Source organism: Protopterus annectens, chromosome 7.part0 (assembly GCF_019279795.1).
Source record: "Protopterus annectens isolate FY-2018-M chromosome 7.part0, PAN1.0, whole genome shotgun sequence".
NCBI classification, from domain to species: domain Eukaryota; kingdom Metazoa; phylum Chordata; order Ceratodontiformes; family Protopteridae; genus Protopterus; species Protopterus annectens.
The window spans coordinates 1,063,300,837-1,063,326,129 of NC_056739.1; the positions used below are offsets into that span (position 1 = coordinate 1,063,300,837).

Below are 25,293 nucleotides of genomic sequence, written 5' to 3' on the forward strand. Positions count from 1 at the left end.
TAGAATATTTGTTAATACTGTCACTATAAAACTCATACCCTTCATGTCTTGGGATACAAGTAAAAAGATCCTTAACATCAATTGTAAGGAAACTACAACTTTCCCTCCATATGTCCTTGGTTAACTTACTCAAAAATTCCCAAGAATCCTTTATTAAATGTTCTGTTTTGGCTGTAATTTCCGTAGTGCAGTAGTCTACATACACTGCTAAAGGGTGAGTTTTGGAATTCCTAGCTGGCACAATAGGTCTAAAAGGAGGCTCTTTCACAGATTTATGTACCTTAGGTACCCCAAAAATGTTAGGAATAATAGGGTTAAGTAGCCTCAAATAATAATGTGTCTTACTATCTATCCTATTTTCTAGTAAGTATTCCTCTAGGAGGGAATCAATCCCCCTATATGCTATAGTGATTACATTTCTCGATACAGGAGAATAAGTGTTGGTGTCAAGCAAGATGTTTGTAATTGCATTGTTATATTCTTCGGTACCATAAAGCACTATTCCTCCTCCCTTATCAGGCTTCATTATTCACAATTCATTTTGAGACTGTAAGTCGTGAAGTAATTTTTATTCCCCTTTATCTAAATTAAAAAGCTCCACTGTCCACCTATTCCTTTTGTATGCTTCATGTATTTCCTCTGTAACAGTCTTTTCAAACAGCATAAAAGCTGGGTGGAGGGGAGTGTTGATGGTACTTTTTTTAAAAACCATACCCAAATTCAATTTCCTAAGGTATAATTTAAGGTCAACCACAAGGTTAGCTATGTCACCATATTTTGATTTAACAAACTTGAATCCTTTGGAAAAAAGATTAAAATGTTCCTTTCTAAGGGTTAATGACGTGTAGTTAAAGATCTTACATCTTGTATATGCACTAACAATACCATCAGTGTCCACAACCAACACTATTTCCCCTTCTTTCCCACTGTTTTCCACCTGTGACTCTCCCCTAAATGCATGGGTAGATGTCCTGGGTCTGATGGGTATCTGGTTTTGCTGGCCAACCGCTCTGACCTTCTTGGTGCTAAAAAATGCCCATTATGCTCAGAAAGAGTCCAGTTCATCAAGTAGCCTATTGGTGGCACAATCCACCATCGCTTCCCTACCACACTGAACATCCCTTTCTTATGTTGACAATCCTACCTTGCCATTCTTACTTTTGTTATAAGAATTCCTATTATTTTTGTTTTTAAATGGGCCTGAATATACTGTACCCACAGCGTATTGTTGTTTGTCCCTAACAAACTTTTTCTGTTTCCTTAGAAATATGTTATTAATTCTTTTGTCAGTCCTAGACAGAACTTTTTTATACAGCTGCTCGTATTCAGAAGATAACAAATCTTTTAAAATGTCACCATTCAGTTTATCTCCCTCTTTGTGTAAAACTTCCATAACCAAATCGTTGTGTTTAATCTATTTAACAATCAGCCCCAGCCCACATTCATCAAAAAAACAGTGGAATTCTTTTAAAACTTCTTGAGAATAGGCTATGCCAAAAGGATATTTAAACATTCTAAGTCCTTGTGGGACCAATTTAAGATTAAGACAACAATGCAAGTATCTGTTATCTATCTGTAGACATTTCAATTTAAAAATTTTTTTTTTCCAATGTATAAATCATGTCCTTAAGTGTTGGCACATCTTCATAATTAGACCCATAAACATAGACAATGTTGTCAGAAGTAAGTGCAGAGTCAAAGTCAAAATTTTTATCCATAATGTCAGTGAAACGCACCGGATCAAAAGAATTGTGAAGTCCAGTGCCCTTAGTACTCATATTAGAATCACTTTCATTGTTGCCATGGTTGTTTACATGTACACATGAGTAAGGACTTGCTAATCAGTACCAAAAACTACAGCCAAATGTTTGTACTCATTAAAAAAATGACTAATGGCCAGATAAGCTTTTTCACCTTGGTATCTGTTTTTGAAAAAGAAGAAAGTAATATTTTAATTTTGTGACGTGCATGAATTTGAGGCATGTCTGAGATTCATTAAGAACTTCAGATCAGGTACGGATATGATTGTATTATGCTAGCTTTATGTTTTATGGATATTACACGATGAGTCCCCAGTTGCATGAAGGAAGCATTCACTATGCACTCTAATAAGTTAATGCCATTTGGAAAGTGTACCTCTCACAGTGTTGCACAAACATGACATGCATATCTTCTTGTCCTTATCCCATTTTACAGTTCATCATGTTGTAAATACAAATGTTTAAGACTGCCTTCTTTCATTTCTTGAAATACTAAAGAAATGTTTGTATCTTTAGTCACCTCCTTTAACCTTACATACCTTGTGATTAATAAATATTTGTGTTTATAGTATATCCCATCCATGCCATATTTCGAGAATAAATAAATGCAATCACTGCTTCTTCTTTGGTAACTTCCCACATCCTATTCCAAATAAATATAAGATGGCTGCTTAACTGAAAAGCAGCTATCCATGACCTGTTCTCCAGCAGCTGCCTACAGTTAGCCTCGTTTTTTGGAAAGAGTGCTTCCCTCACTGTGCTGAATTGCTCTGGTATGCTCCATCTTAATTTCACTAACATATGTGATTCATTTTATGAACATGTTGCCAGATCAGTACCAAATATAGACTGTTCATTTGTCAACTCAGCAGAGCCAGGATAACCAGGAGTACAGAACAATAAGGAGGGATATAGATATTGAGATAATAGTAATGAATTAGGAGGAGGCATGCTTTGCAGAAATCAGAATGACGTAGGATACAGCTTGACATAGCTTGATGCTTGTTAACGTTCTACTGTGCTGTACTCTTTTGCCATACTGCAGTTAAGGCAAGTGCTGATTTCACATTACTGCAAAAGACAAAAGTCAGTGGGATGGGAATTTTTATTGCACTGACTGCTGCACAGCACAAGATTTAAGGGATTTATGCCTTATTGCATCAAGCATCATATTTATTAGTTCCAGTTTATATTTATATTTATAGTTATATTAATATTTGTTCAGGCCCTTGCGACATGCTACCTATGATGATCTTATAAGTAATGGAATTAGTAAGGTAGTGGATCCTAGACAAAATAATGGAATTAGTAAGGTAGTTGATCTTAGACTGTATAAAACCATATTATACCTTTGCATTTTAACAGTTTTTTTGAAAAAAAAAAAAAAAACTTGAAAAGTTGAGGCATGTGGTTTTAATATGCTTTAAGTTTTAATAATTGTCTTAAGTTGTCGAAGTAATGTATTGTGTAAAACAAAAATCTGTATTTTTTGCTTGTAAATGGCAAAAGAATAGGTAGGGTGGGGAGAAGGGGGCATCTGCAGTGTAGCAAGTGCTTTTTCTGTTTGTCAAGGAGTAAAGGTTGAAAGAATGGACCTTGGACCTGGCTGGCTTGCTAGATCAGGAACAAATCTTGGTTGGCTTGCTAGATTAGGGTTTTTTTTTTTGCTCCTTAACTTAAAGTTTTGGGGGTATCATATTAAAGGATGTCACTGCATCAGACATCAAAATACAGTGGATATAAAAAAGCGTACACAGACCTGTTAAAATGCCAGGTTTTTGTGATATAAAAAAACAAGGCCATAATAAATCATTTCAAAACTCTTCCCACCTTTAATGTGACCTATAACCTGTACAATTCAATTGAGAAACAAACAAATCTATTAGGGGAAAAAAATATAAAAAATAAAAAACGTACAATAAGCTGGTTGCATAAGTGTGCACACCCTTAAACTAATACTTTGTTGAAGCACCTTTTGTTTTAATTACAACATTCAGTCTTCTTGGATACACACCTGCCATCAATTAAAGAGACTGATTAAACCCAAATAAAGTTCAGCTGTCGTAGTAGGATTTTCCTGACATTTACTCAGTTGCTTGCTACAGCAAAAGCCATGGTTTGCAGAGAGCTTACAAAGCATGAAAGGGATCTCATTGTTGAAAGGTATCAGTCAGGAGAAGGATACAAAAAAATTTCCACAGCATTGGACATACCATGGAAGATAGTCAAAGTGGAGAAAATATGGGACAACAGTGAAGTTGCAACGAACTGGACGTCCCTCCAAATTTGATGAAAAGACAAGACGAAAACTGATCAGGAAGGCTGCCAAGAGACCTACAGCAACACTGAAGGAGCTGCAGGAATTTCTGGCAAGTACTTGTGTAATACGTGTGACAACAATCTCCTGTATTCTCTATATGTCTGGACTATGGGGTAGGATTGCAAGAAGGAAGCCTTTTCTTACACAGAAAAACATCCAGGTCTGGCTAAAATTTTCAAAACAATATATCAAGTCTCCCAAAAGCATGTGAGAAAATATGTTATGGTCTGATGAGACGAAGGTTGAACTTTTTGGCCACAATTCCAAAAGGTACTTTTGGTGCAAAACAGCACTTCATATCAATAAAAGAACATCATCCCTACAGTGAAGCATGGTGGTGGCAGTATCATGCTTTGGGGTTGCTTTTCTTCAGCTGGAAATGGGGCTTTACTCAAGGCGGAGGGAATTATGAACAGTTCCAAATACCAGTCACTTTTGGCCCAAAATCTTAAGGCGTCTGGTAGAAAGCTGAAGATGAAGAGCAATTTCACCTTTCAGCATGTCAGTGACCCCAAGCATACATCCAAATCAAGAAAAGAAAGGCTTCACCAGAAGAAAATTAAAGTTTTGGAATGGCGCAGCCAGAGCCCAGACCTAAATCCAGTAGAAAATCTTTGGGGCGACCAGAAGAGAGCTGTGCACAAGAGATGCCTTCACCATCTGATAGATTTGGAGCACTTTTGCAAGGAAGAGTGCGAAAATATTGCCAAATCAAGATGTGGCATGCTGATACACTACTACCCAAGAAGACTGAATGCTGTAATTAAATCAAAAGGTGCTTCAACAAAGTATTAGTTTAAGGGTGTGCACACTTATGCAACTAGCTTATTGTACATGTTTTATTTTTTATGTTTTTCCCCTCACAGATTTGTTTGTTTTTCAATTGAATTGTACAGGTTATAGGGGGAGTTTTGAAATGATTTATTGTGGTCTCATTTTTTTTTTTATATCCTGGCATTTTAATGGGGGTGTGCACACTTTTTATATCCACTGTAGCTGGCTACACTTCTGATAAAAGGGAATTTTTTTTGAATTGTGAATAAGAAAACACACATATTTGCATGGCCAAACAGGTAGTTTTATTAATAAGTTGAGTGATTTTACTTCCACTTGGTACATGATTTTTTTTTTTTTTTTTTTTTTTTGTTAAGATGGACTTTTAACATGTTACAGGGTGACATATTTACTTTCTAGCTCTTGTTGAAGTAACAGGAAAATAAAGCCTTGTATGTAGTTTACTAAAAATGCTAATATGTGGGCATACTGTTATTTTTGTGAATTATTAAAAGAAGGTGATTATGTTAATTTCACATTTAACTATAACATCTTCTCACTATTTCAGAGGGATATCGTAAGTTGTGTATAATGCCAGGATTTTCACCAATTGATTACCCTGTTCCACTGCCTGGCCCTGTTCCAGAATACCCTGTAGTGCCACCTCCTTTTCCCCCACATCCTCGTCCTCCTGTATTGCCAAATGGACCTGGAGCTGCTGCTACTACTACCCAGCCAGGTGGTAAGTTGAAACAGTTCTCATTCAGCTTTTTGCACTGTATGTACAATTGCATCATAACAGTTTTATTTCAGTATAAAGTACATCAGTTTTTGTGAGAGCGCTGTGTTAATTACAGAAGACAGATTGACTGAGTACAAGCTCAAGTGTTGATGCTTTGGCTAAATTATACAAGATTTGGAAAGGAATCATGGATATGCTGTTTCTTTTGTCTGAACCAGATGTATACTTCTCCAAGGAGCTGCACCCATCTAATTTGCAAATTTAATTAAGGGGAGTACAGAGGGCAGAATCCCCTACTTAGTGGCATCAATGGAGGGTACCTGGCCCAAACCCTCCCCTCTTGGACTGTATATTATAGGTTGCACTTACCTTTAATTATTCTAATGCCTAGCTACAGCAAGTATATGTCATGTGGTACACTTTTCATAGAAGCAGTAATAGTAACAACTTCAGTAAGATAGGAAACATGCATAGTGTCTGTATTGTTTGTTGAGCATCCTGACAGAAATCCAAAAATATCATGTCAGAAGTGAAGAAATGCATCTGTAGAAGTCGCAAAGCATAATGTTTTTGAGGATTTACATTTATAACTACAGAAGTATAATTTTCATTTAGGAAAAAAGTAGCCCTAGTCTAGCTTCCAGGATTTATTTTTCTGGCACAGACTTCAGCAGAAAACCAAAAGTTTTTGATAAAGAAATTGCATTTGTTCCTATCTGCAAAATGAATAGCTGAGAAGTTTGAAGTGATTCAATGTGCCACATTTCATCATGGTGTTGTAGAAGAAGCCATGAATGTATTTAATATCATTACCTTTCTGGAAGAGGATAAATACAAAATAACATTAATTAAGAGTAGTTAAAGAAATATTGTTATTCCACAAAGATCATAATACTAGTTGTCCTTTATTATGCTTAACTAATTTATCCAAATAGTGTGAATTTGATGAATGCTATTTTTCATTATAAAGAGTGCTACAGCTGACATACTGCTTAAGTTCTTGATATCTCATGCACAAGGTACAATGTTCAATCCTGACCAATGGCCAATGCCTGTGTGGGGTTTGCATTATTCTCCTTGTGTCTCTGGGGGGACCTCCCATCTCCCAAATACATATGCTTCCACACAAACTCAGCTAAGATTGAACCTGTAAGCAGCACAGACTCTAGGTGGTGTCTATCATGGATGAACCATATAGAACTTTTGCTTTAGGCATCAACTGTTGAATGCAGTGTGCTGTAGATAGCTGACCTCAGATCACAGGCTATAAAGACTAGCCACTTGATAATATAAAAAAAATCTGTAGGTGATTTGGTCATCTTGACTAATGCCACCGAAAATCGGCTTGAGTATTTGCCAGTGATAACTGAGTTGAGGACCACATGCTAATTGTGGGAGGACTATAAATGCTTTTGCTGGCTAGTGTGTGACAGCTATAAAGCCCAACAGTCCTGGGTCAGTAATTTAAAATATACTGACTGCCCAGTTGCCCAACTTGGGTTCCCTGGAGTATGTCTTTTGAGCAAAAGCTGGATGTAAAACCAATTAACCTGACAAACATGAACTAAGGATTGTTACACTCAGTATAGGTTTACTGACAAGACACTACTTGGAAGTGAAAGACATAATGCTAAGGAGGAGGCTGGACATCCTCTTATATCTGGGTGAAGAGATAAAAGGGCAGTGCAGCAAAATGACTTTGCTTGTGATCCAGAGTATACTGCTCAGTGGGAATGACAGACTAGAAATGGTGTGGGAGATATTTCAGAAGACTGTGAGAGATGTCATCAGAATAAGCGAAAGATGCACGGCAGTCAAACTGCCGTGATAGGACAGGGCAGTATTCATAATCTCAGCCTATGCCCTTTGGTAAGGTTGTGATAGCAAGGAAAAGAGTGCAGTTAGGCAGCAGTTACAGGACCTACTAAATAAAGCAGGATAACGTGAGTTGGTGTTGAAAATGGGGGACCTGAATTCTTGTATTAGGATAGATAAAACAGGATATAAGGACTGCCTTTGTCCACATGGTTGGAGCACTAAGAATAAATAAGAAGAGAACATTCTGGACTTCTGTCTGACACATAGCTTGATGATGATCAATGATTCAGCAAGAGAGACACTCACAAGATAACATACAAAAGTGGTCAACAAGCAATTCAGGTAGACTTCCTATTACTGAGGAAAGGGCATTGGGGTAGAATCATTTACAACAAAGTCATCTTCAGTGAAGCAGTCGGCCCACAGCAAAAAACACTTGTGGCCACAATCATTTGCAAACATTGGTCAGAGAAGGCTCTAAAGTCAACAGAGACTAAGGAAATATCCAGGGTTCTAGCACCTCAGGAAGAAGAGGAAATAGGTGATGGTAGTGTCTCAAAGCAGTATGTGTGAGGATTATAGAGCAGATATGCAGCCGAGCCAGGTATGGGAATAAGGTACATAAGGAAGCTGATGATGGAATGCAGAAGTCCTAGAAGTTGTCAAAAGAAAGGAGGAGTGCAGGGATACGTGAGAGATAGAAAAGACGACCAGGTTAAGAAGAAATGCTTCTTGGCTAAGAGAGTAGTTGCAATAGCAAAGAGAAAGACATCAGAAGCACTCTGTCAACTTCCTCAAAGTAATTCCACACATGACACAAAGAAACTTTATTAGGTTGCAAGGCAAAAAAACAGAAAGATAATGAGGATAGTCATCAGACACCATTCATAAAGGATTCCAGCAACAAGTTGCTCACCAGTCCACAGGACATCAGAGGCAGATTGAAAGATTACTTTCAGTAGCTTCTGAATGAAGAAAGCCCCACATACAGTGGATTTAAAAAGTTTACACACCCCTATTAAAATGCCAGACTTTTGTGATGTAAAAAAATGAGACTACAATATCATTTCAAAACTTTTCCCACCTTTAATATGACCTATAACCTGTACAATTCAATTGAAAAACAAACAAATCTGTTAGGGGAAAAATATAAAAAAATAAAAAGTGCAATAAGCTGGTTGCATAAGTCTGCACACCCTTAAGCTAATACTTTGCTGAAGCACCTTTTGATTTAATTACAGCATTCAGTCTTCTTGGGTAGGAGTCTATCAGCATGGCACATCTTGACTTGGCAATATTTGCCCACTCTTCCTTGCAAAAGCGCTTCAAATCTGTCAGATTGCGAGGGCATCTCTTGTGGACAGCCCTATTCAGGTCACCCCACAGATTTTCTATTGGATTTAGGTCTAGGCTCTGGCTGGGCCATCACAAAACTTTAATTTTCTTCTGGTGAAGCCATTGTTTTCTTGATTTGAATTGTTTTTTTTTTATTTGGATGTATGCATGGGGTCATTTTCGTGTTGACAGGTGAAATTCCCCTTCATTTTCAGCTTTCTAGCATACGCTTGAAGGTTTTGGGACAAAAGTGACTGGTACTTGGAACTGTTCATAATTCCCTCCACCTTGATTAAAGCCCCAGTTACAGCTGAAGAAAAGCAACCCCAAAGCATGATAGTGCCATCACCAGGCTTCACCGTGAGGCTGTTCTTTTGGCGATGTGAAGTGTTGTTTTTGTGCCAAACGTACCTTTTGGAATTGTGGCCAAAAAGTTCAACCTTGGTCTCAGACCATAACACATTTCCCCACATGCTTTTGGGAGAATTGATGTATTGTTTTGCAAATTTTAGCTAGACTTTGATGTTTTTATGTGTAAGAAAAGGCTTCAGTCTTGCAACCCTACCCTATAGGCCAGACATATGGAGAATACGGGAGATTGTTGTCACATGTAGTACACAACCAGTACTTAAAAGAAACATAAAATCCATGAACAGGAACTGTAGTAGGTATTAGATATTATGTATGAAAATAATTTTTCACAACACTTTTGAATGTATTTAAAAGCATGAAATGTATGATAGAAAAAATGATAACTATTCAGTTATAATTTGTTTACAAGTGTTATATAATATGTTATAAAGTTGCATGGATCATTTATGTAAGTAATAACAGCATATATTGGAATATGAATTATATTTAAGTGTAATTGAAATTATATTAAGGAAGTTATAGGTCATAGCACTACATAATATAGTAAAATATTTCATGACAATCAGATAGTAAAGATATATAATATTGAATATATTTAATAATATACATGGTTATATATTTAATATTATCTTTAAAAAAGTGTTTAAAAAGTGTATTTAAAAGATGTATTTATATTTATTGTTTAAACATTTGATGTTATTAGGTTTATACGGGAAGTGCAACAGCTTGAAGGTTTGGAAGTGTTTGTTTGAAGTACTGTTCACTTTAAGTATTGATTCAAGTAGTGCATTATTTGTTAATTGATTAATAAAATAATTGGAAGAGGGGGTATATAATGGGACAAAATTGTGTTGTAAAAATGTTCCAGTAGAAGACAAGGAGCCGAGGTACTAGAATCTGTTAATAAAATAATTTGCTTTGTCCTGCAGTGGTGTTCCTGTTTGTGGATTTTATGTTTATTTTAGTAGATATTTTGGTGGTTTGATGTATTTAGACACAACCAGTACTTGCCATAAATTCCTGTAGGTCCTTCAGTGTTGCTGTAGGTCTCTTGGCAGCCTCCCTGACCAGTTTTTGTTTAGTCTTTTCATCAATTTTGAAGGGACATCCATTTCTTTGCAATGTCACTGTTGTCCCATATTTTCTCCACTTTTTGATGACTGTCTTTACTGTGTTCCATGGTATAGCCAATGCTGGTGAAATGTTTTTGTACCCTTCTCCTGACTGATACCTTTCAGCAGTGAGATCCCTTTGATGCTTTGTAAGCTCTCTGCAAACCATTGCTATTGCTGTAGCAGGCAACTGAGTAAATGTCAGGAAAATCCTACTAGGACAGCTGATCTTTATTTGGGGTTAATCAGAGTCTCTTTAATTGATGGCAGGTGTGTTCCCAAGAAGACTGAATGCTGTAATTAAAGCAAAAGGTGCTTCAACAAAGTATTAGTTTAAGGGTTTGCACACTTGCAACCAGCTTATTGTACATTTTTTATTTTTTATATTTTTCCCCTAACAGATTTGTTTGTTTTTCAATTGAATTGTATAAGTTATAGGTCACATTACAGGTGGGAAGAGGTTTGAAATGATTTATTGTGGTCTTTTTTTTATATAACAAAAACCTGGCATTTTAACAGGGATGCGTACACTTTTTATATCCACTGTATGCAGCGTATGATAAAATAGAAAGCAGAGCTCACACTAGGAGAAGTAAGAACACCACTAAGGAAAATGATGTCAGGGATAGGAGCAGAATGAGATGAGGTCACGACAGATATGATCAAGATGTTAAGTGAGTTAGGGGAGAAATATTTCCAGCAATTACTCCTAGCAATATTGGGAGAAAGGCATATTCTAGATGACTGAAGAATAAACATTCTGAATCCAGTGTGCAGGAAGAAAGGGGACATTAACATCTGTGGCATTATAGAGGTATCACATTCCTGTTACACTGCGTGGAAGTGCTGGAGAGGGTAATTGATAAATCAATATACAGGGTAGTAAAAAACAGGATGGGTGATGGATGAACAGTTTGGATTCAGATTTGGATGCAGCACAACTGCCCCAGTGTTTGCAGTGTGATGGATAGTTGAGAAAAAAACTAGAGATGAAGAAATTGTCCAGCTGGGCATTCCTAGACTTAGAGGAAGCAAAAGACAAGGTCCCAAGCAAGCCGAATTGGACTGTCCCATGATAGTTATAAGTCCTGGAATCATTCATATATTTAGTGCAAACTGTATAGAAGGCCCCAGTGACTCAAGTATGAACAATGTTCGAACCTGCAGAGGGGTTCCCAGAGGGAATGGTTGTGCATCAGGGTTTGGATGTGAGCCCTGTGCTGTTCATATTGCTGGTGGACTGTATTACCAAACAGGTCAGAGGGGACAGATTAAGAAAGCTGCTGTTTGTAGGTGATATGGCATTGGAGGCAGACTCTAAACAAATGGCAGGGGAACAGAATACTAAAGTGAAGGCATGTGAAATGAAACTGAGTACAGAGAAGATGGTTTTCATCCCAGTAAATGGGGGATATCATAAAAAGCTGAAAAGTGAGAGAGAAGGATAAATAATTGAACAGGTTAAGAGCATTAAGTATCTGTTTGGGGGAGCTTGAGAGAGAGAGAGAAGGGAAGTCTGAATGAGGAGGTCAAAGCTAGAGTCAGGAGAGGTTGTAGCCAACTTGCACAGAGTGTCAGGTGTAGTATGTGACAGAAGAATGTTGAAGAAGCTGAAAAGTAAGGTGTACAATGCAGTGGTACAACCAGTACTACTCTGTGGTACAGAAATCTGGGCAGTGAAGACAGAGCAGTTGAAAAAGGCTAAAGGTGATGGAGGTGAAGTGCCTGAGGCAGGCAATAGGATGCACACTGTGAGACAGATGAAGAAACGAGGACTTCAGGGCAGAAGCCCATGTAGCACTAATTGCAGAGGTCAAAGAGAACAGATTACAGTGGTTTGGGCATATGTGCATGAAAGCAAAGACAATCTGGTGAAGAAGATTTGAGATAGAGAGGAAGCAAGCAAGAGAAAATGAGGGCATCCAGTAAAGAGATGGATGGATTGTGAGAGAGAAGACCTGGCACCAAATTGAGAGAAATGGTGACAATTGACACAACACTCTGACCCCATGTGGACAATGGGGAAAAGGGGGTTGATTATGATGATGATGGTCTTTCATTATAAAGAGATAGAATAGCTGGTCAGATAAAAATTATCAAACAAGACGAATGCTATTAAGAAAAGCAGACCTGACTTTATTAAAACTGTGAATTTAGGCATAAGTGAAATTACAAGTGCAAAGGTAAAAGAATCATCTGGGGAAATAGAAGTATGTATGGTAAACAGGAGTCAGATAAAAAGGAAATCTAAGAAACAAAGTCTGAATTCATTGCAATTCTAATGGCAGCAAGAGAGAGAGAGAGAGAGAGAGAACCATGAGTTGCAAAGGAAGTATAGTACAGTTAATCTTCCAGCTTGATATACTAGGCATGACTAAAAGCATTAGCGGAAGAAGTCTGTTTAAGTTTATAGACGAGGGGAAAAGAAACATTTTTCAAAGATGTGAAGATAAAGCTAAGTATGTTCACTAGAATTTTTCTGTTGTTAAACAGAAAGATAAAAGTGAGCTGTGCTAAGATGTATCTCTAGCTGGTAGCATTGAAGTGGGAACCATAATAGCTGTGAGACCTTTCAGCAAGCTGCTGGTGACACACAGAATATTGCAAGCATGAGCCTCATGAAACCTGAACCAGTTCTTTGACATTATGCTGCAGCATGTGGAAAAGCATATCTGGTTCTGCAGGACTGCAGACAGGGCAATTATGGCTATGTAGCAATTTTACAACATTGTCCATTGCCCTGAGCTCGTGGGAGCTAGTGAAATCACATACATTGCCACTAAGGCTGGCCCTGCTGCACATCACCAGGAAGCATTATCACCCCCTTAACTGCCAGTTTTTAGTGCACAGGACATTTTTATAATGTGTCCTTGCATAACCCAGACAGTTCCCATGGTTCTTACATCCGGCACATATCCAACCTGTTAGAAATCTGTACATTCAGAACATCTTTGAGTAATACAACAGCTTTTTTCTTACACAGATAGTAGCAGCATTTTCACTTAGATACAGGTAGGTACATTATATACTGATACTCTGTAAAAGCAAGAAGTACAAGCATTTTTTGTAAGCGTAAAATTAAAGACAACCTACTATGAGGTATACCATTTTTTAAAAATGTGAGGAAAAATGATATTCTTCATTCTTATAAAAAGCAGTATCCCAAGAGCTCTTGATGTGTGCTTTTTCCATAACAAAATAAATTAATTTCCAATATATCAGCTAAACAGAGTGTATCATGTCATGTACATTGTATTTTTGCATGTAAAACTATCCTCGGTTATGTAAGAATGAACTGCATTCTTTTCACTTTTCTAGATCTATCAAGATTTGTGTAAACACTCAGTACATACTTAAGGATGCCTGGTCTTTAGAATTATCCTTTGTCATCTTGACTGTTTAAAACATCTGTTGGAAAAGTACATATTAATAAGACATGTGCCCCTGATATGATCTCAATAACCAGCGCAACCAATAACAAAGGATCCGATGTTGTCTTTTCTGTTTGCCTCAACTTGTGGATTATTTGAACCAAGGCTGACACTTCAGAATCCTTAGCTCCAAAGCTCCACCTCCTCTCCCACAATGCTCTGCATGTCTAAATCTCCATATATTTCATTTGCTGCTCTTCAGTGTTGGACGTGTTCTTCTGAAGCTCCTGGACAGATAAATGCTTGCCACTTGCTACTTATTTGATCTTTTCGATCATATCTTTTCTTCATATTTTTCTTGCTTTTGAATAAAATAAACCTTCTTGTACTTTAATTCTGGTTTTAGGGTTGCTTGAGCTCATGAGCTCTGTTACTGCCCACCATTTTACTAATTTTTCCCTGTTTGGTTTAATGGTTAGAATTTTCTCCTGTACTTCTGTTGAAATACTGGATGTTATGTTGTCCCTATCTCCCCTTCCTTCTTGTTGGTTGGGTTCAGAGCCAATCCCCGGCTCCGACTCGTCCGTATTCTAAAGCTCGAGAGCTTTCACTGGCTCGAGGCTAGACCCTGTCCCATCATCCCTAGCACTAGTTACCCAGATCTCATTTGCAGGTTGAAGCTTCAAGATTGCTGGAAACTGGCTCAGGCTAAGTTTTTGTTTTTCTTGTTATATTCTATACTAAAATCTTTATAATTGTCAAGATATCTTTTCTGTAGATTAGTAGTAGTTGTCTAGGATCCCTGTCTCTGTTTTTTCTGGTAGTAGTTGTTGTTGTTGTTTAGGCCATTGTTTTCCCCTCAGGCTTATCCTCCATTTCGAATCCATTTTACTTAGAGGATTCCCCCTTGCTCTCAGCCCGGTTTCAATTAGAGGGCTTTTCCCTTATTCCCTCCTTCTCCCTTGCTGCTAAAGAGTTAGCCGTTTAAGTTAGAGGCTTAGAGGCTCTCCCCCTTCTGTTACCTTCCTTCTCTTGTAAAAAAAATATATATATATACACATACATATATATATATATATATATATATATATATATATATATATATATATATATAATTTAGATATAGCGTTGTTATGGTTGTTGGAGAATTGTAGATTTCCTTGTCTGATATCTATTACTATAGTGTATTGTGTTTATTTTTTTTTTGCTGTTGTGCTGTGGTGATTTCAATAATGTCTAAAGAGGCGCCCAAAGAATCCAAACCTTCTGGATTTAAAAAGTGTGACTCATGTTCCCAAAAAATGTCCCTGACTGAAGCACATACAAGTTGTGTTTATTGCTTGGGTGTGGTGCACCTGCAGAACTCGTGTTCCATTTGTCATGCCTTTAGTGCCAGAGGCTTGCAGGAGTGCAAAAACAAACATTCTGAGAGGCTTACTAAAATGACCCTTTGACACACCAGTGGAAGGGAATCAGGCAAATAAACCAGGAAAATCCTCCAAACCAACATCTCCGACAGTCCTGTCCTCTGAGCCGTCGAGACACAGAGAGATCTTCCAGTTCGTCAGATCCAAAACTTCTCAGGTCCGACAAGACTTTATCTCCTGCGGTCCCACCATTGTCATTGGAACCATCTAGGAGTCACAAAAGTTCTAGGTCTCCTTCTTTGGAACTGGTACGGTCTGCTCCACAGTCACCACTTTTACAGTCTGTGGCGGGCAGTCACCGATTGTCCACCCACTCCTCTTGGTCATCCAGGAGCCTTTCAGATGATGATGTGAAGAGGGTGTTGAAGAGGCTTCTCAAGACACCGGCTCTCGCCAAAATCTTATTGAGACCAGCCCGTATGGATGTGGAACCGACTACTCTACCCCCCCGGATCGTCTATTTCTCCTCCGACTCACCCGAGATCGGAGCCAGAATGCATGGAAGTCATTGTAGTGGAACCGTTGGTTCTGAAAATCTCCAGTGTTTTGGTTCCGACATTCCCTCCAATCTCCTCGATACCTCCTTGTATCGAGGGATCTGGGAGCTGACACTCCCTCATCCGCTCCAAGGGGGGGGGGGGCGGCATAAGACCCTTGTCTGACCGCACTCTCCCTCTTGGAGCTTCGCCGCAGGTGAGCTCGGCTCCCACATCAGCCTTGGAGCCATCACCCTCGGTGCAGGAGAGGTCTCTCAACTCTTTGGAGCCTGGGACCCTCTTTGTCTGGGATTGTGGTGCTATCCGCCAAACAAAGAGTCCCATATGATGGACAGATGCGGGAAGCGTGCCTTTTCTTCAGTGGCCTTTACTCTCAGGTCACTGAATTATTTGTCTCATTTCACCCATCTCCTGAAGGGGCTAGGAGATACCCTACAGGATCCTACAGCTGCAGGAGCTGCAGATAAGACTGCTTCTTAGCTTGCGACCTTATCTTCGGTAGTTAACTCCTCCATGCAGCTTATCTGTTATGCAGCCGATGGAGTGAGCAGGGCTGCAGGCACAGAAGTCACCATACAGAGACATTCCTGGATGCTCCTTTATCAATTTGCAGAGCCTTTTATGTCCACCATTACTAGCACCCCTTTTGATGGCTCATTGTTGTTTGGACCTAAGGTAAAAGAGACTGTAACTAGGTGCGAGCAGGATGGCAAAACTCGCTCTGTCATGGGAGTACGTTTTTCCATGCCTTCTAGACCATATCCCAAAGGCTAAAAAGGTGGAAAAATGTGGTTCTGAAAATGCCAGGGAGCTTCGCCTGATCCACGTGGTGATTTATCCCCCCAGGGCAGAGGGGGGAATAATAATGTGAGACACCACCCTCATGGCAGAGGGGGACCACAGAGTCAGTGTGACAGAGATACGTTAAACCACAAAGTATACGTTCTCTGGTAGGCCCTTCCAGCACTCCTGAAAGGAGGCCCACATGTCCACCTCTGGAGGCAGTAGGGGGAAGATTGTCACTGTACCCAGAAGCCTGGCAAAAGATCACAAAAGACACATGGGTACAGTCGATAATATCCAGGGGATACAGTATTCCTTTTTCCATGCCACCTCTTCACAAAAAACAAAAATCCATCCCAGATGTGCCTCCCAGTCTAGGGGAACAAGCAACTCTAGAAGTTCAAAAGTTGCTAAGAAAAATAGTCATCCAAGAAGTCCCCGCAGACCAAATTGGGTCCGGAACTTACTCAAGGTTCTTTTTAGTACCAAAGAAAACAGGGGACTGGAAGCCCATTTTGGACCTCAGCAGAATCAACAAGTCTGTCAAAAAGTCAAAGTTCCGGATGGTGAAACTGTAATCCATACGTTCCTTTCTAGAAAAGGGCAAGTGGATGTTGTCCATCGATCTCCAGGATGCGTACTACCATATCAAGATGGACAGGTGATCCAGGAGATTTCTACGCTTCTGTCTGGGAGCCAGTCACTACCAGTTCAGAGCTCTGCCCTTTGGCCTCACCACAGCCCCCAGGGTGTTCACCAAATGCATGGCAGTAGTCATGGCTCATCTGAGGCGCCTAGGATTCCGGGTGTTTCCATATCTGGATGATTGGCTCCTTACCGCCACCACCGAGCATCGACTAACCGAGACAAGGGACACCACAATCCTCCTCTGCTCTCAACTAGGCATCACCATAAACTACGAAAAGTCTGCCTTGTTGCCCTGTCAGTATATTACATTTATAGGAGCAGATCTAGACACCAAAGACATGATAGCAAAATTACCTCAGGAAAGGGCGTCGACCATTCGACACCAAGTTGCTACTTTAATAGACAGGAAAAAGACTCAAGCAAGATTTGTTCTGAAAGTCCTGAGCTCAATTGTGGCAGCAATAATACTAGTTCCCTTGGCACACTTCCACATGAGGTTATTGCAGTGGCTCCTGTTTGCTCAATGGTCCATGCAAGATCTACCCATGTCTCACGAAATTCTCATCACGGAGACCTGCAAGAAGGACCTAAAGTGGTGGCTTCAGTCCACCCAGCTGATGATAGGCAGACCATTCGTCCTCCCCCAACCAATGGCCACAGTGACCACAGACGCTTCCCAGATGGGAGGAGGGCATTATCTGGGACAGACTGTTTATGGAACTTGGCAACAACACGAGTACCACTTGCACATAAATGTCCTCGAGATGAGAGCAGTGCTCCTAACGTTGCTAGCACTTCACAGCTCTCTCCCCACGAGGACGATTGCAATTCGATGGACAACATGTTAGTGGTATGGTACATCAACATGCAAGGCAGAATCAGATCCTACCCCTTATGTAGAGAGGCCCTAAGATTATGGCAGTGGGTGATGTCATCCCAACACTTTCTGATCTCGACTCACATCCCGGGGAAATTCAGCGTGACAGCGGACAAGCTAAGCAGGGCTATACTTATGCCTCACAAGTGGTCCCTGAAACAGGACATTGCGAACCAGATTTTTCGCAAGTGGGGCCAGCCTTGCTGCGATCTTTTTGCCACATCTATCAATGCCAAATGCAGCAGCTATTTCACCCTAGTTCCCCCTCCGGGAGAATCACCCAGGGATGCACTTGTTCACGATTGGCCCCCGGGACTTCTGTATGCCTTCCCCCCCATTCCCTCTGATTCCTGTGGTTCTTCAGAAAGCAAAATCAGTGGGTTGCAAGCTAATTCTCATTGCCCCCTACTGGCCTCATCAAATCTGGTTTCTGTTTCTATGGCCACATCTTTTGGAGGAGCCTTGGCTTCTGGACCCAGCTCCGGATCTGCTGCTGCATCAGTCGGCCTCACTCCAGCCTTCCTTACAGACCCTCAAGGTTACAGCTTGGTTCCTCCACTTCCTGGCTTAGCCAGGCTTCGTGACATCTCCCCGGCAGTACAACATATTCTAATTTCCTCTCTCAAATCCCCTACGAGAAAACTGTATACTAGCAAATGGAAATGGTTCTCTTGTTGGAATGACAAAAATAACATTGATCCTTTTACTGCACCCATTCCAAAGATCCTTGAAATCCTCGCTGAAACTTTTAAACAAGGAGGAGCAGCAGCAGCAACTATCCGAGTTCAATTGGCTGCTATTTCCAACTTTCACGTGGGAGAAATGGGTTCCAATGTTATGTCCTACAGGCTATGCAGAGGTTTTCTGAGGGGTACTATCCTTTTGAAACCCTCAATAAGAGAACCACTTCCTCCTTGGGATCTAAATTTAGTCCTAGCTGCCTTGGTTCTTCCTCTGTTTGAACCGGCTAGCTCTTGTGCTCTAAGATTTTTGACTTGGAAAACGATTTTCTTGATTGCCATTACCTCAGCTGGGAGGGTATCAGAATTGCAAGCTCTTTCCATTCTTCCCATTTATTTAATTTTTCACAAAGGCAGGGTTTCTCTCAGAACCAACCCCTCCTTTCTACCAAAAGTTTGCTCAGAGTTCAATCTGAATCAATCGATAGAACTACCTGTGTTCTTTCTAAATCATGGCAACAAGACACAGTATAAACTACACCAACTGGAAGTTCATAAACAATTATGTTTCTACTTGCACAGGACACAGGAATTCAGACAATCTGACCAATTGTTTGTATCCTTTTCAAAAAACAGAAAGGGAACTTCAGTCTCCAAAGTAACTTTATCAAAATGGATTTCAGATACCATTGTTTACATCTATAACTCACATAACAAACAACTGCTGGGAAAAATACGAGGACACTCAACCAAGGCTTTGTCTACCTCTACTGCCTTTCAGGCCAGAATGCCTTTAGACTCAGTTTGTGCGGCAGCTACGTGGGTTAACCCCCCCATACCTTCATCACTCATTACAAAGTAGATGTGGCCTCCCGGAACAGGGCATCCTTTGGTTCCACGGTCCTAAAGAGTATATTCCATTGAGCCACCCAAGAAGAAGGTGCTGGGGACGTGGTCCCAACCAACAAGAGGGAAGGCAAGATAGGGACAACATAACATAAAGAAGTTATGTACTCACCATAACATTCCATGTTTGTTGTCCTTGATCTCGCCTTCCTTCTTGCATCCCACCCTCTGTCCCTCTCCAGGAGGATTGAGAGGAGTTATCCATCTTTGGCTATATTGGCCGTGATTCCCTTCCTGCCTTATGAGTTGGATAGAATAAGAGTTTCTACTTATGGCTTGATGTTTTTCTTATATAAGTATATATATACACATATATATATATTTTTTATATATGCCTATAGTTTATATATCTGCATATTGTGGTCTAGTGTTATGGTTATCACAAACGAGATCTGGGTAACTAGCGCTAGGCATGATGGGATAGGGTCTAGCCTCGAGCCAGTGGAAGCTCTTGAGCTTTAGAATACGGCTGAGTCAGAGCTGAGGATCAGCTCCGAACCCAAGCAACAAGAAGGAAGGTGAGATCAAGGACAACAAACATGGAACGTTATGGTGAGTACACAACTTCTTTTTTGTGTTGTTAGTCTTTTGTCAGTTTGTGGGTTCCATAGAGTTGTTGTAATAGTTCTGCTTGTGTGTTGTATTTTGTTGTTATAGCATGAAAAAGATTTCAGGCTTCAGGAAATATTTGGGGTGCACTCATAAATCCCACCTCAGGATTCTCATGACCACTGCCTGTGTTGTTTGGGGATTTCCTATTTGAATGAGTACCAGGCGTGTGTTTCATTCAGAATTAGGGCCTTGAACGATCTTCAGGTAATGCTAGTGCTAAAAGGGATGCTTCCCTAATCTTCTTCTTTTACACCCCAGGCTTCTGCTTCACTTTCTTCATTGAAGAAACCAGTGAAGAAAAAGAGAGACAAAAAGGATAAAGTTAGAGATAGAAAGGAGAGAGAAAAGAAAGAAAGAATAAAAAGAAAAGGAGGCCAAGAATCAGTTTGTTGACTTCTCTATTGATGGTGAGCTAGAGCAGATGGCCTCAAGATCCTTGGCCTCCTTGACTCAGGTTATGGATCTGGTATTGATACTCCATCAGTACCAATCACGGCTTTTGCTGATTCTACTAATAGAGCAGCTGAGGTCTCCACAGTTTGACATTATTTTTATCTGTGGCGCTGGAGTAAGACGACTCAATTCCCTCTTCCTTCCTGGCTCATACTCCAGATTTGGAATCATCCTTAGAGCCCTCTCTGTCTCTCCTTTAGTACATTTCTCCTCTTTCAGGGTCCAAGAAGTAGAGGAGCCCATGCATTGACCTGATAAGCCATCTTGATAGTGTCTTCTGTGCCTGCAAGGTCCACTCAGAATTTGGACAAGCCAATACAAACCTTTTTGAAGGTCCAAGTGGACCTCAGGATTGCGTGGACAGAGCTGATCCTCCTGTCCCATTATTGGTTGCTCCTTCTCCAGTCCATCCTTCTGCAGTGGTAACCCTGGATCTGACACCTACCCAAGTTGTTCCTTCGTAGGTGCCAACAACTGCACTGATTTTGTTGCTGCCTTGACATACTTGACTCTGGCACAATGAGAGCTGTCTGCATTCTAGAACCTTAGGGTTGGGGCTGGAGTTCTGGGGTCAGGGTCAATTCTTAGGTTGTTGGAGCCATCCTTGCCTCTGGATGTAATCTGCCCTGGACAGCTTGCTGACAGTCTCAACATTGGCCCTGGCTGGGACAGTGGCTGGAGTGGAGGTCTCTCCTAAGACTGCAGAACAAGGATAGTTTTTTCCTAGTTGCTTGGCCTCGGCTTTGGCATTTGACATCATTGAGAGGAAATTGTCATGTTTGGAGATGGGATTATAATGTCTAATGTCAGATCCACCCCAATCTTCACATCTTCCTGGGACTTTGGTGCTGCATGTACTTGTCCAAGGATAGACTACACCAAAAGGTTTTAAGCAGACTCAGGGCTTCCTCTTGCTTTTGTGTCTCCCCCATCTTCTTTCATCTAAGGAGATACACAAGAAGACTCTTTGTAAAAGGAACCACTTGGATTGCCCTGAGGAGTCCCTGAATGAGGCTTTAGACCTCGATGAAGAGGAAGGGTCACCTAAATCCCCCATGATGTGCCCACCTTCGATGAGCTCTTTGAATTGATGAGACAGTGAGGGAGTTGGACGATTGAAGCCCATGCGTCTGAGGAGTTAGTGTTTCTTGAGATCTTTGGTGAGGGCCCATCCACATTTTGGGTGGCACCCCCTTTGGACATGCTTGTCAACCTTGGGTCCAGGAGAGCATGAAGGGAGCTCGATGATGTAGAGCCAATATTGTACAAACCTGATAAAAGTTGTGGTCCATGCCAAAGATAGGTCCTTCTGGAGCAAGGGTCCTGCATTCTTTGCAGCTGTGGTCACTGCAGCCATGAAGAAAGAAATCTGTTTAGAGAGTGCATCATTTCATCCCCCAAATGTCATGAGCTTTGGACTGATTTAGGAAGTGCACTTATGCTTCAGTCACTTTTGCCTTCCATGAGCTGAACTATAATGCATATTTGACTAGGCTTCAGAGAGACTTAATCACTGAAGTTAATAAGTCTGTGGCACCTCAATTTTCATTTGTGTGTAATAAAACCTTGGAGACTAAGTTGGCCACCATGTTATTCATATCAAATGTTTCCATGTGACTCGTCTTTAATGCAATGGATGGTATGGCATGCATGGCTGGCTGTGGTGTTGCAGTCCATTGACATGTCTGGATGTAACTGTGTAATTTTGCTGAGTGCTTCCATATGTGCACCTTTAATGCCCCTCTGACAGGTCCACGTTGTTTGAGTCAATAATTACAGGCACACTGACCAGGAGAAACAAGATGGCTAGACATTGTCTACAGTAGGAGTTTGCTTTTTCACCCAACAGAGGACTTTCTCAAGAAATTGGTGGTGGTGGTGGTGGTGGCAGATGGCTGTTATTCTGCATATTACAGCAGTTTTCTCAGCACACTCTAGTTGAAGGTTCCCCTGGATCAGTGGTGGGAACTTCAACAAATGCCTCCCTAAGAGCTGAAGTGGTCAACACAATCAGGGATTTAGATAATATTTTTCTGGCAATCCCTTTCTGCACTTCTGAAACCTTACCTTACTGCTCTGCTGTGGAGGCAATTAGTGGGTGCTTGGCTGTCCACCTTAAAGCTAGGGAAGCCTTCACATCAGATGCCTGGATGATGAGCCATTTCCAGAGGCTACACCTTTCCCTTTCAGTTTTCCTCAAGTTTGAAGCAAAAGTCCCTCTGAGACATACCACCCCACCAATGAAAGGAAGCAGCAGCAGCAGAGATTTGAATGCTGTCCATAAAATGAGTCATCCAAGCGGTACTACCAGACCAGACCAGAGGTGATTGGGGGTCTGTTTAAGATTCTTTTTTGATGTCAAAAGAACAAGCACAGCTCCATTTTGGACCTAAGCAAATTAAACATTTGCCTCAAACACCAGGGTCTGGATGTTGACAGCATTCCACTCTACATGCACTGAAAAAGGACAATTGGATGTGCTCAGTGGACCTCAAAGATAGCAAGGCATTCTAGGAGGTTCTGGTGCTTCAGACTATACACTGTTCACTAACAGTTTTGAGCTTTGCCCATTGGCCTCACAACAGCTCTCTGGGTGTTCAGCATATGCAGAATAGAGGTAGCAGCTTGTCTTAGGGTGCAGGGATTCTGGGTCTTTCTATACCTGGATGACTGACTTATTATGGTGGTTTCAAAGGCATCATTGGTCCAGGCAAGAAACTCTTTCCTACATTTGTGCCTCTCCTTGGGCATTCCAGTCAATTTTAACAAATCAACTTTGGAACATTTTCAAGCTTTAGAACTTTTCTGTTGCCATCTGGACATCACTATTCAGATTGCCAGACTTCCTCCCTTGAGACTGCTATCCCTTCAGCTTCAACCCAGTCAAATTGTGTTGCTGCAGTGATCTCTCTCTTTTTCCTCTAGTCAGATTCTTTATAATGGTTCTTCAGTGGACTCTTTCAGTGCATTGGCCTGTGACAACTTCCATTTTCCTGTTCATTTCACTAACATTTGTCGTTGTCTCATCATATAGTGGCTGATGGCAGATCATGTTTCTGTAGGAAGACTGTTTATTCTTCCCTTCTCGTAACCACAAGGATAATGGACTCTTCCCTTCTAAGATGTGTGTAGGGGGGAGGGAGCACTACGATGAGAAGACAGACCAAGGTTGGTCCTACTCAGAGACCCATCTGCACATCAGTGTTTTGGAGGTGAGAGCAGTCTTCTTAGCATTTCTGGCTTTTCATGACTGCCTCATCAAAGGTGTGATCTTTATTCAGACCTAAAACATGGTGGTGGTTTGGTACATAAGTAAAACATGTGAAAGCTTGGTCCTATATCCTGTGTCAAGAAGCCATGAGGGTATGTCAATGGGAGATGTCCTTGCAACACTTTCTAATAACAATGCACATTCCAGCTGCATTCAACATTCTAGAGGACAAGTTGGGCAGAAGCATTCTGATGCCTCATGAGGGGTCCTTCACTCCATCAGTGGCTGTAAAGATTTTCAGCTGTTGGTGCCAGCTATGCTGCAGTCCAGTCTGTTTGTCAACCCTTCAGCACCAAATGTACCAGCTTTTCTTCCCCGATCCCTCCCAAGGGACAGTCACTGAGGGATGCTGCACTGCATGCTTGGTCCAAAGGTCTCCTTTATGCTTACCCCCTCCAACACCCTAACTGTTGCACCTTCCTTGGGTTTTGGATCCCATTCCAGATTTGATATCCCACCCTTCAAACTAGCCTCACCCGAATCTGAGATTCCTCATGTTGACTGTTTGGTTCCTCTACTTCCAGTGATGGCCAGAGGTCCCAAATTTTTTGAAAGAGTTGTGCATCCTCTTCTCAGAAGTCTTCTACCAGAAAGGTTTATGGCAGTAAGTAGAGAAGATTTACCATTTGGGCCATTTCATAGGGCTTGGTTCCTTTTTTTGCCCCATTAGTTGCATTCTTAGATTTCCTAGCTGGTCTTTTTCAGTCTGTGCCTAGCTATTCAACCATTAAGGTTTGTTGGAGGCCATTTCAAATTTCTGTGTGGGTCAAGACCATCTGCTGTTATCTTCTGTAGGATTGTCCAAAGCCTTTTTAAAGGGTACCTTCATGCTCAGCCCTTATTTTTTACAAAGACAGTGTATTACTGTGGACTAATCATTCCTTCCTTCTTGCCTAATATGACCTCTGAGTCTAGCCCGAACCATTCAGTTCAATTGCTAGTTTTCTTTCCAAACTTCAGTAGTATGGGCAAATGCATGCTTCATTGCCTGGACCTCAAATACTAATTGAGATTCTGTTTAGACAGGACCAGGCATATCAGGAAATCAAACCCAACTTTTTCTTGTCCTTCTCTTGAGCTAAGGTTGGAAAACCAGTTTCCAGTGTAATTTTGTGTAGATAGCTTTCTGATTGTATATAGGTTCATAGGTTCATACTAGGATATCTGCCCTAGGGCATTTATAAGCCTAGCCAGAGTGTGTTTGGCTTTCGCCACCCATTTTTAATTAATTTTGCTATGCCTTTTTTTGAGGTTAGTATACTGTGCCTCTGTCTAACAGTGACACAGAAGTGACAGCCGGGGTAAATCTACGATCTCCCATCCATTCATCAAGATTCCTCTTGAAGAGAGTCAATGTGGGACTCTGCCTAACCTGGACTGGGATTTTATTCCAGAGTGAAGGGAGCCTCTGGGTTATGAATCTGTCCCTCCAGCATGTCCTATTTATTTCAGTGCTGAGGTTCAAGTCTCTCGAGCGCGTAGCTCAATGGGATTTGGATTTTCTGAGGTGCAGCATGTCCATTAATTCCGGGTTA

At 40.8% G+C, this 25,293-nt stretch overlaps 1 protein-coding gene across 3 annotated transcripts in view; it reads left to right on the forward strand.

Annotated features, from left to right (window-relative positions):
* FBN1 (fibrillin 1) overlaps positions 1-25,293 on the forward strand; it is a 4,097,759-nt gene that overhangs the window by 982,799 nt on the left and 3,089,667 nt on the right. For all 3 annotated transcript variants that reach the window (XM_044077620.1, XM_044077621.1, XM_044077622.1), the window contains exon 11: positions 5,423-5,596. In XM_044077620.1, the coding sequence (XP_043933555.1) occupies positions 5,423-5,596 (174 nt within the window). The remainder of the gene's footprint in view (positions 1-5,422; positions 5,597-25,293) is intronic.